The sequence below is a fragment of the Ornithodoros turicata genome, chromosome 6 (assembly GCF_037126465.1).
Source record: "Ornithodoros turicata isolate Travis chromosome 6, ASM3712646v1, whole genome shotgun sequence".
Taxonomy (NCBI): Eukaryota; Metazoa; Arthropoda; class Arachnida; order Ixodida; family Argasidae; genus Ornithodoros; species Ornithodoros turicata.
Window position 1 is genome coordinate 14819992 of NC_088206.1, and position 12638 is coordinate 14832629.

The 12638-nt window shown below is 42.6% G+C and overlaps 1 protein-coding gene across 2 annotated transcripts in view; it reads left to right on the forward strand.

Moving 5' to 3' along the window:
• Positions 1 to 11825, forward strand: part of LOC135399223 (cAMP-dependent protein kinase type II regulatory subunit-like) — a 110309-nt gene extending 98484 nt beyond the window's left edge. For both annotated transcript variants that reach the window (XM_064631011.1, XM_064631012.1), the window contains exons 7-13: positions 2063 to 2219; positions 3345 to 3446; positions 3520 to 3594; positions 4042 to 4107; positions 5466 to 5517; positions 6712 to 6780; positions 7957 to 11825. In XM_064631011.1, the coding sequence (XP_064487081.1) occupies positions 2063 to 2219; positions 3345 to 3446; positions 3520 to 3594; positions 4042 to 4107; positions 5466 to 5517; positions 6712 to 6780; positions 7957 to 8087 (652 nt within the window). In that variant the 3' untranslated portion in view covers positions 8088 to 11825. The remainder of the gene's footprint in view (positions 1 to 2062; positions 2220 to 3344; positions 3447 to 3519; positions 3595 to 4041; positions 4108 to 5465; positions 5518 to 6711; positions 6781 to 7956) is intronic.
• The last annotated feature ends 813 nt before the right edge of the window (positions 11826 to 12638 follow it).

Consider the following 12638-nt stretch of genomic DNA (forward strand, 5'->3'; position numbering starts at 1 on the left):
GCACGTTTTCCTCTTTGAACTTCTTCTTCGTCAGAACATACCTCCGTCTGTGACATTTTCCGAACGATCCATAGACGCTGTGTGTGTCGCATGATCTCTTCCTCCATTGCTGACAATTTGCCTTTCGCCATAATTCAAGTGATTTCGACAGCAGATATACGACGTCGTTGTTGTCCAAACCGAAACTATGCACCCACATGGTCCCGCGGGGTGTGTCTTCCTCGTCGTTGACAGTTGGCTGAGAGAATTGGATGGAGATGACGCTTCGAAGGCATATATTCAGCGGTCACGCCCCGCTATTTTTGTCTGATAACTGCGCCCCCGTTGTACAGAATACGGTTAAAAGTCTATGTGTGTACGATAGTGAGGGGTCATGAGAACGGTTTCCTGCAGAGTACTCGGAATTTGTGAAAATCATTTCATGGTCCCTTTAATGGGATACAGGGGGATTGTCAAATATGTAACTCAAGGTTTGCTGGAACAAGGTCTGAGGGGGAACTTCTCCTCAGCATTGGCTGTAGCTTCTTGCACTCCAAGGATTATATGAATATTCACTTTCATTAACATTATTAGAGCAAATTCCTCGCACCGTAGCTACTTGCAAACTTGTGCCCAAATTTCATTTATTCATCGCTGTAGGAATCTTTTAGCTGCCTTTACGCCCATCTATGCTATCAAAAACAAAGCCCAGCAACTGAGCATCTTAGAGTAGCCCAGAAAGCCATCCAAAAGATTTTCTGTTTCTGGCGAATTACGAAAGGATGTAACTTGACATGACAACTAACACAAAAAAATTCTCTGTACGCAGTATTTTTCTTGGAATAAAAACGCCCCCGAACACTGACGCGCGCATCAATGTTCGGGGCAAGTGGCTTCGGCAGGACAGTCCTGATGAGGACAGTGCCACTGTCGAAACGCCGACCCCTTGCCCATTTTACTTTTTAACGTCTCCCTACATAATGAACTAGTGTTCGTAACTTCCGTAAAATATGTTTCCGTGTCTTTTTCTGCAACTTCTGTAAAACTTCGTGGCCGTTTGATAATCTTTTTACCTCAACCTATATATATATAATACATATAAATACTACACATCACGAATGGAAATTTTTTTAAAGGTATGCAGAACATAGACCTTACACACGCGCTCTGTAGGTCACCTGCACTCAGCGTTCTTTCACAGGAGCTCATTTTATTTGTTGCGGGACATAGTGAAGCAAAAAATTATTAAAACGTTTTTAAAAATCACCTCCATGATCCTTTAAAGTAGCACAGAAGTCGTTTTTAACAACTTGTTTTCTTCCTATAAAACTGTTAAGTAGGCCAGTAAGATGCACCATGCGAAGTAATTCACACCAGAGTCATAATTATCGCAGAAATTGAATTTAAAGTACGCCTCAAAAAGCGACCGTGTGCAACGGCGGTGAAGAGCAGTACCAGCCTGTGATCTGCCTGGAACCTCGCGCTGACAATACAAGGAGAACACTCGCTGATTGGTCCAGAGAAATGTCTGCTACTCTGCTGTCGTCTGCTACTCGGCTGTTCGGGGTTCTGAAAAAGCATTGCTATTGGCTCGGTCATGATTCGGCCACTCCTTCTATCCCCAATTCTCCGGGAGAACTGGCAAAACTGGTTTACGGTGGCACTGACCCCCACTGGCCGGCGAACCAGAACGAGTTCTCCTTGTACCGTCATCGGTGATATGGCATCATACCTCCTCCTCCTCGTTATACCCGGAGTGGCGAGTTAAGGGTGAACGTGCGGAGCCATGTTTATGTGATTTTTTTTCTGGGAAACAAATTGCACACATCAAAACCTTTCGCGCTATTCGGTAAAATGACACACACAGTTTCATCAGACGTCTTAACCTGAAATTCTTTTGGATGGCCCTCTGTATACACCTTTAAGTGTTTCAGAGATCTACTGAAATGAGATAGCGGGATATAGTAAGAGACACAGGAGATGAGGTCGTCAAACTTGCCATTCCACATATCATAGTTGCCAGCCTCATCTCAACTTGCCATGAGCAGTGTAATTGAGTGCGACGCTTTTTCTGCCTTTTCAGTGGTGTATACAACATCTTCGTATCAACAGACAGAGAACAGGACAAGCTTGTTGGGAAGTACGATAACACTGGGAGCTTTGGAGAGCTGGCTCTGATGTACAACATGCCAAGGGCTGCAACGATTACAGCAGTCACTGAAGGCTCTCTCTGGGCTATGGTTAGCAATTGTGACATTCAATTCAGTTTCTTCCTCATTTGGATAGTGGGGATGCATGATGCTGGGGGTGGCAGAAAAGCAGCACAGATTCTGCTCGACGAGGCCCCTGTGGACTGACTTTAACACATGCACACATGCCATACAATATCAGCCAATACATTGCTGTCAATACATAGGGCCCTGAGTTTTATGGTGAAACCCAGTTAAACCCCTTTTTACCCCTCCATTTACTCCATCGTCACTTCGGGTAAAACCTGGAAAAGCCTAAAAAGTAACTTGGCATAGTGCCAATACAACCACCAATATGGGCAGTGGAGAATGCTAAAAAAAAATATTTTGGGAGGGGCTCTATGGGGACTTTATGTGGGAGAGGAGGGTTTCCCCTCGTTTCCCTCTCCCAAATGTACTACCAAAGGTACGATTTTGTGTGTTGGGGCGAAGGGTTGACCCCCTAAACCCCCCCGCCTTTCTGGCTATGCCACATCTTGTATTCATCTAAAATGCAAGAAGCTCTTCTTCTTTTTTTCACCCAAAAATTAGCTTTACTGTCCGTCGCCCGACTTACCCTGTTTTACGGCTCCTGAAATAAACCCGATTTTTACCCCCAATTTTCAAAAAAACATAAAACACAAAAACACAAGGCCCTATCAATGCATCATACAAATATTGTCCATAAACCATACAAAACTGCCTGTGCACATGCATAGCACAAAGTCTTCGTTGCGCTGAAGAATTAGCAAAGAAAAAAAAAACACTTACTTGGATGCATTCTAGCAATGACAAGGAAGGAATGACATTGGGTATTATGATCGCCCCTTCTCAAGCATAAGAGGTAATCAACACATAGGAAATGAAGACCTGGACAAAAATTTCACATTCATTAATAATAATAATAATAAAGTTACTTTCAGATATGCATGGTGTTTCATGTTTCATGCTGTGCTTTTGAAAATATCAAAGTAGACAAACCACATTAACTTGTCACCGAGTCCTCACTTTCAATTAATGCTGTTCAGCTGTAAATTCGAGTACTTTGCAGTGAAAGGTAATAGCTGGTACTGCAGAAGATTATGTAAATCTAGTATGGAGTGTGTATATTAATCTTCTTCGCAATCCTCCTCACAGAACCGTCAAACATTTCGAAGAATTGTTCTGAAGAGTGCCTTCAAGAAGAGGAAGGAGTATGAGAATCTATTAGAGAAAGTGCCAATGCTCAAGTCACTAAATGTAAGCACAGCAGCTATTGCTTATATACCTGAGCTACATTGCCAAACTTCCTTTTTTTCTTGTGATCTTCCAGCACTATGAACGCATGAACCTCTGTGATGCTCTCATGCCCAGATCATTTACCAACGGACAAGTAATTATCAAGCAGGTGGGTTTTCAGTTCGTTATAAGCATTGCTTTTACGGGAGCAAAGTGAACAAATAACAACAAAGGTCAACACATGCAGTTAGCAGAAATGGGTAAATAACATGGAGCGGTGTATGAAACTTCGATTGCAGGCATACATTCATGCATGTAAATGCTATAGCCTTTTACACTTATCTGACATAATTTCAAATTTTATACAACTTAACATACTGTTGAAGGTGTGAGACACTTATCTGGTCTTTAAAACTGATTTCTGTGGCAGAAACAAAAGCCCCAGATGGAGGAACACACATAGATGACATAAAAGATTCTCTGTCACTGGGTTTAGTTTCTGTCATGCTTCACCAGCTAGCCTACATTTTGTGTCTTCTCCTGGTTTCATTGTGTTTGCACTGACAATGTGTTCACGTGGATTCCTAAAACCATATTTATCGTGTTGCTTTTTCAGGGTGACGATGCTGATGGAATGTACTTTATAGAAGATGGCACCGTTAGAATAACAGTTAAAAAAGATGTACGTTTGTCTTGAGTTTTTAGTATCTTATGGTTACCGATTGTCCAGTATTGAGTAACCACACTTAGTGAACCAGACCGGCTACAGTACTGTGGTCAGTTCCACATGCACTAGTTTGAACCATTTTGAATTTTGAACCATTACACGGATGCTTGAGCTGGGTTTCTAATTAAGTGCCACTTACAGACGACAGCATGCAGAAGAAAAAGTCTGTAGTTGCAACTGTAGACAGTTTCGAAAGAGGGCTGATCTCTGTGACACCAATCGGAGAAAGCTCCCACTAGAGCAGCGTTTCTCAAACTGCGGGTCATGACCCCCAAATGGGTCATGAGCCGTTTTCTAGGGGTCGTGGATGGTCCAAGCAGACATGCGATGCGCCTTGAGCTACACAGACCAACGTATTGATTTGCTTGTATCGAGAAAGCGAATACATCCTCCTCATTAAAATACATGATTAAATCAATCCTTGTTAAAACTAATCCTTGTTATAATCCTTGTTGTTTGGTAGCTCTCTCTGTGGTTAATGTCTTTTAAATAAATTACAATGTAAATGCATCCGCACAAGTTTTTGGAAGGATTGTAAAGGTGGGGGGTCATGGTAGGTTTGGTAGTACTCAAAGGGGTCATGTACTGGAAAGGTTTGGGAAACACTACACTAGAGGATGCTTCAGTCGACGACATCTGCATAATGAACATCAGCAATTTGTAAAAAACTGCCTTCTAATTGATCATAAGCAATACCAAAACCAAAGTTTCAAAACCAAAGGAAGTACATATGATTAGATACGAGGATAAAAAAAAAAACACATCTGTAAAGATATCCTATCCTTTTTGTGGTGGTGCCCACGAGCAACTGCATGGTCTTAACAACAGTGTACCAAATTAATACGTGTTGAATATCCATTAGTTCAAACTCTCTGTTGACCCACCAATCATTCAGGGTTCCTACATCCGATAATTTATGGGTTAGTGGCATTCTGAGAACATGCACGATTTGGTACACTGAATTCTACATTCGGTACTACTCAACATTTGGCACAGATGCGATTATTACTGTGAAGAATGACTGTTCTGAATCTAGCTTTTTGGTTTGCTCAAGCTGCCATTGCATTTATTTTGCCGCCCTCCCATTGGTCAATTGCCAGAGAGAACTCAACAGTTGCAAAGTAGCATGAAAAAGTGCTTGCTGGCAGATTTCTTCTTGTGTCAGTTGTCTATGTGTGTACACGCTACCTCGGAATGGCTTGCAAACATGTTTCCCTATCCAAGTTGCCCATAAATAACCATTTGAATACGTATTGATTCGAATGCATCATTGAGTAACAGACATTTGTTAAAATAATGTCTTATTACTGCAGGGTGGACATGAAGCAGAAGTGTCACGGCTCACTAAAGGAGACTATTTTGGAGGTACGGCCAACACTATTTAAACATTTATAAAAATTTCCAACAATATTTTGTCATATAATTTGGTATTGTTGGCAGTATATTTTTTTGTGTTTAGACATGCATGCACTAGAGCACTGCACGGGCTCGAGCTTACCCGAAAAACTGAGCCCGGCCCATGGGCCGGGTAAAGCTTTCTTTTGTGGGCCTGGGCTGGGTTTGGCTTTCTCCATTATGGGCCTGGGCCAGGCTTGGGCCCGTACATTGCCAGGCCTAGGTCAGGCTCAAGGCCTTGCTACCCCTCCCTTAGCCACGGTCAAATTTTACAGCATGATACAGTGGGCCAGGCCGGGCGGCCTATAAATTTATCGCGCTACGACCGGGCTCGGGCCTGGCCTGGGCCTAAAAATACAGCCTATGCAGTGCTCTAGCATGCACTATGTATTTCTTAGCTATCTGAAAGGTAACAACAAAATTATAAAGCACTGAAGCTTTCCTTTAAAGGTTATAAGCTTTCATGCAGTGAACTGCATTTTGTCAGGTACCTGACGAAATGCAGTGGTCTTGCATTGCAAATGCATTGGACTGCATGAAAGCTTGTAACCATTACAGGAAAGCTTCAGTGTTTTATAATTAGACCCTGATGTTTTAGGGTTAAACCCGATTTTTCCCCGAATTTGCACCCCGAATTGAGGTTCACCTATCTAGGGTTAAACCCGATTTCTACCTGCAAAACTGCACCTACGCTAGGCACCTCAAGGCATCGACATACTAGTTTCTCACAAAATATGCGACTGCCCCTTACTTCGGGCACTCTGGATAAACGGTATAGGGAACGTTTATTCTACAATAATGCCCAATTTCTCCCCGAACTTAGTCTGATGGTAATTTTTCTGCCCGAATTTGCACGAATTTTCGGCATCAATTTATTGACCCGATTTCTACCCCCCGAATTTGGAAAAATATAAAACCCGAGAACTTCAGGGTCTATTTATAATTTTGTTGTTACTTCTGCCAAGCCAAGTGAACTTTGACCCAACCCTCTACATTCTTCAACTATCTGAAAGGTGTACTATTCCAATGAAGTCAGGTCTGTCAGCTAACACAGAAACGTGAAATGTCTTATGGGACCGCACAGAAACATGTGACTGGCATTTCTGAAGCACAAAAACGTTTGCTTGAGCTGATGTAAACTGTGAAATTTTGTGCAATTTTCAGAGCTAGCGCTACTGACAAACAAGCCCCGTGCTGCTACAGCATATGCTGTGGGAACTGTGAAGTTGGCATGTAGGTTACAGTTTCTTGTTCTTGCTTGCCATATCTGCAATTATTTCATTTCCACGTCTGTGCTTAGTGCAGGTCTAAGGCACGTACATACAGGGTGCTTCTCCATAACTTGCAATAAAATGTTACTTTAAAAATCAAGGTGTCCGAAAATTATGCGGGCAGCGGTATTTATCTTGAGGGAGCTTTTGCCGCTAATTCAAAGCACTCTTTCTTACTTTCAATTCATAAGAAACTGAGTTTTCTGAATTGAGCTCCAAAATTTGCCAAGTCAACCTAATGTTTTTTGTTTGTTTCTTTTTGCCATAAACAAAGCGCATGCCGGATTTACCCCGTTCCATTGCAAAGTACATTTACTACTACAAACGAGTTTTATTGGATTTAACTGTAAAGTACAGGAACAGCTTCCAGAAGAAGAACAGTCTCTGTTCGAAATATCGGCAGCTCTCTTCGTGAGGCACTTCCCTTAACATTTCTATGTATACAAGGCACGTCACATTGAGATTTCGAGGCTTTGGTCTATAAACTTTCTAATTTAATGCACTGACACACTTTTATTGATTGAGATTAGCTTTGCGAGCTCATTAAGGCTGGCACTGGCTGTTCAAATTATGTTAGGTCTGAGTAGGCCACATATGTATGCCGTGCAGTTTTGGAAGGAAAGACAAAACCTGGACTAACTAAAATTTTGAACCACCTATCGTGACACACCGTAGGCGTACCGAGAGGGGGCAAGGGGGGGGGGCGTGCCCCCCCTCCCGGAACACCAAGGTCGCTCGTGAAAATAATGCGCTCTTTAGTCATAGGTCGCAATGATTTTTATCAGATGTCATGATAGGAACCTTTGAACACCCACACAGTGCACAACGTCCTCCTCCAGAAAAGGTGTGATGGGGGTGGGGTTTGCACTCTTGCCCTCCTCCTGGAAGCACTTTGCCCCCCCCCCCCACCTTTTTGCTGCTTTTTGTCAATAAATCGTAAAAGTTAAAATAATCTACATGTGGCCAATACCACCTGCTAAGCCTCGTGTGTATGAGTGCTTGCGTAGTGCTGTAGTAGTCTAAAAAGCCCCCCCCCCCCTTTTTTGGAAAAAATCCTGGGAACAACACCTATCTTTGTCCACCTTTCCACGATAAGCACATGCGCTATGTCTGACGCACACGATGGTTGCTTTTCCAGGCTTGGATGTTTCTGCATTTGAGCGTCTCTTGGGACCATGCAAGGAGATCATGATGCGCAACATTGACCAATACGAGGAGCAGATCGTGCAAGTGTTTGGCTCCAAAGCCAACGCTGCAGACCTTCGATGATGGGGCTGGCAGACCCTGCAGACGTCAAACCAGCCCCTCAGTCCTCGCCTAGTCGTCAGTTGCCCTATCCCCCAGGAATAGCTTCCGCTGCCAACAATACACATTGCTCCTGCCGTTCAGTGGCAAAGTGCTCTTTTTCCTTCTCAATGCGACAGCGCTCTTTTGCCCCACCTCCGTTTTTTTGGGGGGGCATTTGAAGCGTCGAGACAAAAGTTGGGAAAAGTGGGGTGTCTATGCTGTTGCAGTTGAGTTCTTTTTTTTTTTTTTCATAAAGTGTCCTCCTTGTGCGAATCATTTTTGATTTCTTGGGTTATGTCCCGTCCATGTGTGGAATCCTTTCACTGCATTTAGAGGTAACACCTTTTTCAATTTGTACCTAAAATCGTGTCTTTTGTTAAAGTATTTCTCGAAATGCTCAAGAAATACACAGGGCTTCCCGAGGGAAAAAAGTATGGAGTTTGTAATGAAACTAAATTGCATAAAAAAAATTGAGCTTGGAAGCTATACTATACATTGAACGACTAAACATTCATGTAAGAATTGCCACTTGATGCTGCTTTTTGTCAATAAATCGAGAAAGACATGAGAATCTACATGTGGCCAATACCACCTGCTAAGCCTCGTGTTTGAGTGCTTGCGTAGTGCTGTAGTAGTCTAAAAGCTGCTACATTATTCTGCCACACGATTTTGAAGCATAACGCACAGTTTTGTTCTTTCACCACTATTAAAATTTAATATACATGTGCCTCCTAGAGCAACAGTTTTGCAGAGACTGTGGTTCCTGGGCAACTGAAGTAAATGACAGTATTGACAGCGGAGAGTAGTTTTTAATGTTAAATTTGGAAATTGACGAAAGTTCCGACATCTGATATACAGAAATACAATAATTCCGCAACAGCACAGTTTTGTAAAAGCAGGCACAAAAATGTCTCGCTTCTGTGAACTAAAGCTGCTGTATGGTGGCAGGATGGAAAGAAGAAACTCGTTGTATTGTTAGAGTAAGATAGTTAAGCTTCACGACTGACATAACATAAACACAACAGGTAACATAGTACACACTGACTGATTACATTTACATTGAGCACCTGTGTGTAGATACTGTGCTAGGTACTGCAGAGGGATAAGGGGTCCTACTAGTACAGGCATAATAAAACCACTTTTTAATGAGTGCAGTATTGTCTGTTGGGTCCATGCACCTTGTTTTACTGATTTTAACCTTATTATTTGTTCATACTTTTATTACCTTGTTGGTTTTTGTCGCACTGTGTGTGTTGCTGCAGCCTTCTTTTATGTGTAATGTTTAAGAAGCTAAAGCAATGCTACCAGAATTCTCAGCTGCAGCAGCATTGGTACCATCCAGGCCCTTTGCATACCACTGAGTCTGTTGTTAACACTGGGTTTCGTCTGACCGTAGAGAGCTCATCAGCTCAGTAATTTTTTCTGGAGTGTGTGTTCACTGTGTCAATCACCAGGGCTCAACACAAAAGTGATGTCGATGCCATGGATGAGTGTGCGTTTGTGTGAATGTTGTTGAATGTTGGTACCCAAACCAAATGTCTGTGTTGAGAATTATCCCCATTAGGTATATATACATACATACTTTGAAATGACAGCATGTAATATTCACAGAGTGGGTGTGTTCAGGTTTCTGTGCCGATGACCGCAACGAAAGAAAAGCCAGTTTCCTTTTGCACTGTTCTATTACATGTAACCTTTGTAATACCTGAGATTCCTTTTTTTTATTGAAAAAAAAAGGTGATTGGTGGCAAGAGTCATGCATACTCAAAGCAAAATGTCCAGGGGATATGTCTTGGTGGGCAGCTGACACAGCGATCTTGCTTTTAAAATCTGGCCTATTGTGCACAGGTCCTCTTTAATGGGTCATGGTTCTGTGCTGCCTGCATGTTCTGGTCACTCCAAGTCTGAATTCACAGCCTGAGCACACCCAGTGTGCTTGATATTATGCAGAGAATAATGAAAATAAAATAAGATGCAAGTTCTTCATAAAGAGCATACACTTAACATTTCAAAAGCAAGGAGACATTTTATTTACAATGTCCCGCAAATGATCGTACACTATGTGAGCAACACGTAGTGACTCTTAGAGGCATCATACTTGTGATGTTTGGAACATTTGAAAAGATTATATAAGAGTATAACGATTGTGTTGGCACTTCATAAAGATATATAGCTAGGTACTACACTGGCTGAGCTGACCACCATTTTTGGATAAACGTTGATGTTTTTCTATCCGCCGAGGTCACCGAGCATCAGCCGTCGTGAACAGCAACAGTGTCCACGTTTTCGAGCGGTCACGTGACCGATTGTGGTGCTTGAGCAGAAAGCACTGGCTGGCATAATAGATTGATCTAACTAGTCCGAGAGTAAAAATATGGTGCGGGGTCACGAGCTTGACGTATGCAAAGGAAAATTACGGTTTGCGCATATCAGGATGGGAGCATACACGAGATAAGCTACCTTAGCGGTAACCAGTTTTGTTCTATGCCCATCGTTTGCAGTTTGTGCACGGTGTTCTGTGGAGAGATGCATGTTTCATGTTCCACATGCACAGAGGAATACTATGTCTGTGTTTTCCCCTCCTCCTCCGTTGGATGTCATTTTCATTGCATATTGTCACTGTGAAAGAGCCACATTCTTGTTTCTGCTTCCACAACACACTCGGGTCTCCTCTGTAGATAACAAACAAAATAGCTTTTATCCTTTATCTGGCTATGTTACATTCTGTCTCTTCCTGTCATACTAGATTAGATGTCTCACCAGTAGCAACAGTACAACAATCAGACGGTCATGGTTGATATTGTACTTCATTCTGGCACTGAACAGAATCCAAGGTATCAATTGGTATAATTTCATGTTGTAGTAGTATTCACTATGTGTGCATATGAGCTGTCTCATTCAGTACAGAGCAACCTCTGGAACAATACAATGAATCTGTGAAAGCATTGTACAGAATGCACTCTGGAAATAAGGATTTCTCCTGTTCTGAAATTTTCTGCATATAAATGTGAGTAGAGAAAAATCTTCTCTGTCCACAGTGAGACACGCAGAATGCAATCTTGGACTGTTCACATATCTGTATCACCCGTTTTGGTTGCTGTTTGCACAGCGAGCATTGTTGCAGGTTGGTGTGGAGTAAGCCCGGTTATCTTACTACCGTCTTCTGCCGTTTTAATGTAATATATCCCAGACACGTATTTTTTGTCATTTCGTTTACAAACGTGCTGTAGTAGTATGTATGTGATGCTGTTTTACCTTTGTTTTCTGTTGTCATATCCATTCAAGCGTACCCTCGATGTTGTTAGCACGTAGCATCTTGGGCACCGCTACCGATTTTATGCAGCTTTCGTCTTCGCCCGTTGGCGCGGCAACGAAATACTGATTTAGAACCTTTGAGGAATTCCTTTCCAGATTCCGAGTGACTCTGTTGTGGCCATCCGTTGTTTCCCGAACCTGTTAACGACCATGGCACAGTTTTCATTAACGAAATGTAGTCTTCCTGTTTTGAATGTGCTTCTTTTATTCCCAAGCTTTGTTATCAAAATGCAAGTACAGCCGGTGGATGATGCGAAACGAGCTCGACGCTCTTTTGGAATTGTCACTGGGCGTGTTGAATCATTACAATACAAAATCCAGAAAGAGAACCCCCTCAGGATGTAGTGTATTTATAAGTGTCAATAATTCATTGCACTGTGAAAATAAATGCGGACGATAAAAGAGCGTGGATTCTATGAATCTCTGATGTCGCTTGCACTTCGGTTACCTGTTACGTAATTTACCCTGAACAAATTGAAAGCTGATGAATGACGCTCATTACAGGTGTCCAATCAGGGTGAGCTTCGAGCACTGATGCTTGCCCTTTACAGAGCAGAGCCTAAGCTGGATATGGTGTAATAACTCCGAAGAACTGTTTTCGAGAGCTAGGTTTCCATGGTGGGAATCATGGAAAGTCGCAAAAGGGGCAGAAGACAGTCTTGAATGGAATATACAAGCAGAATTCAAAACGCTGACTGTAACCAAGACCCGACCATAACCCGATTGCCCAAATATGGGTGATACAGCCACTGTCATCTGCATGGTCATGAAGAGCAGAGACCTATTGAAAAGGCGACACCTGCAGTCATCAGGTCGCCAGTCCTCAGCAGTACCTCCTATGCCGCCTCTTCGTGGGAGATTTTACGTCATAGACGGTGATCATAGCAAGTTCAGCAGAAATCAAATAACGTCGCTGCGCCATGTCGTCACAGCATCACGTGGTATAGTGGATGCCACCAATCACATACGCACACACATTAAGTCATACCACCTGCAGTACTGCCATTGGCCGGCACGATGTAGTCAGGCGTGGTGCAGGGAGAGGTGTCGCCATTGTATTAGACTCCCCACAGTCCTTTGCTTGTGGCGAACACATTTAAAGCAGCAGTCTAAGACCGAGAAAGAAAGAAAAAAGTTTTTGATCGTGATGGAATGTCCGATCACTAAACGTTTTCACGCAAGAAATATGAGCGCAGCAGAATAATATCGCGCGCAGCA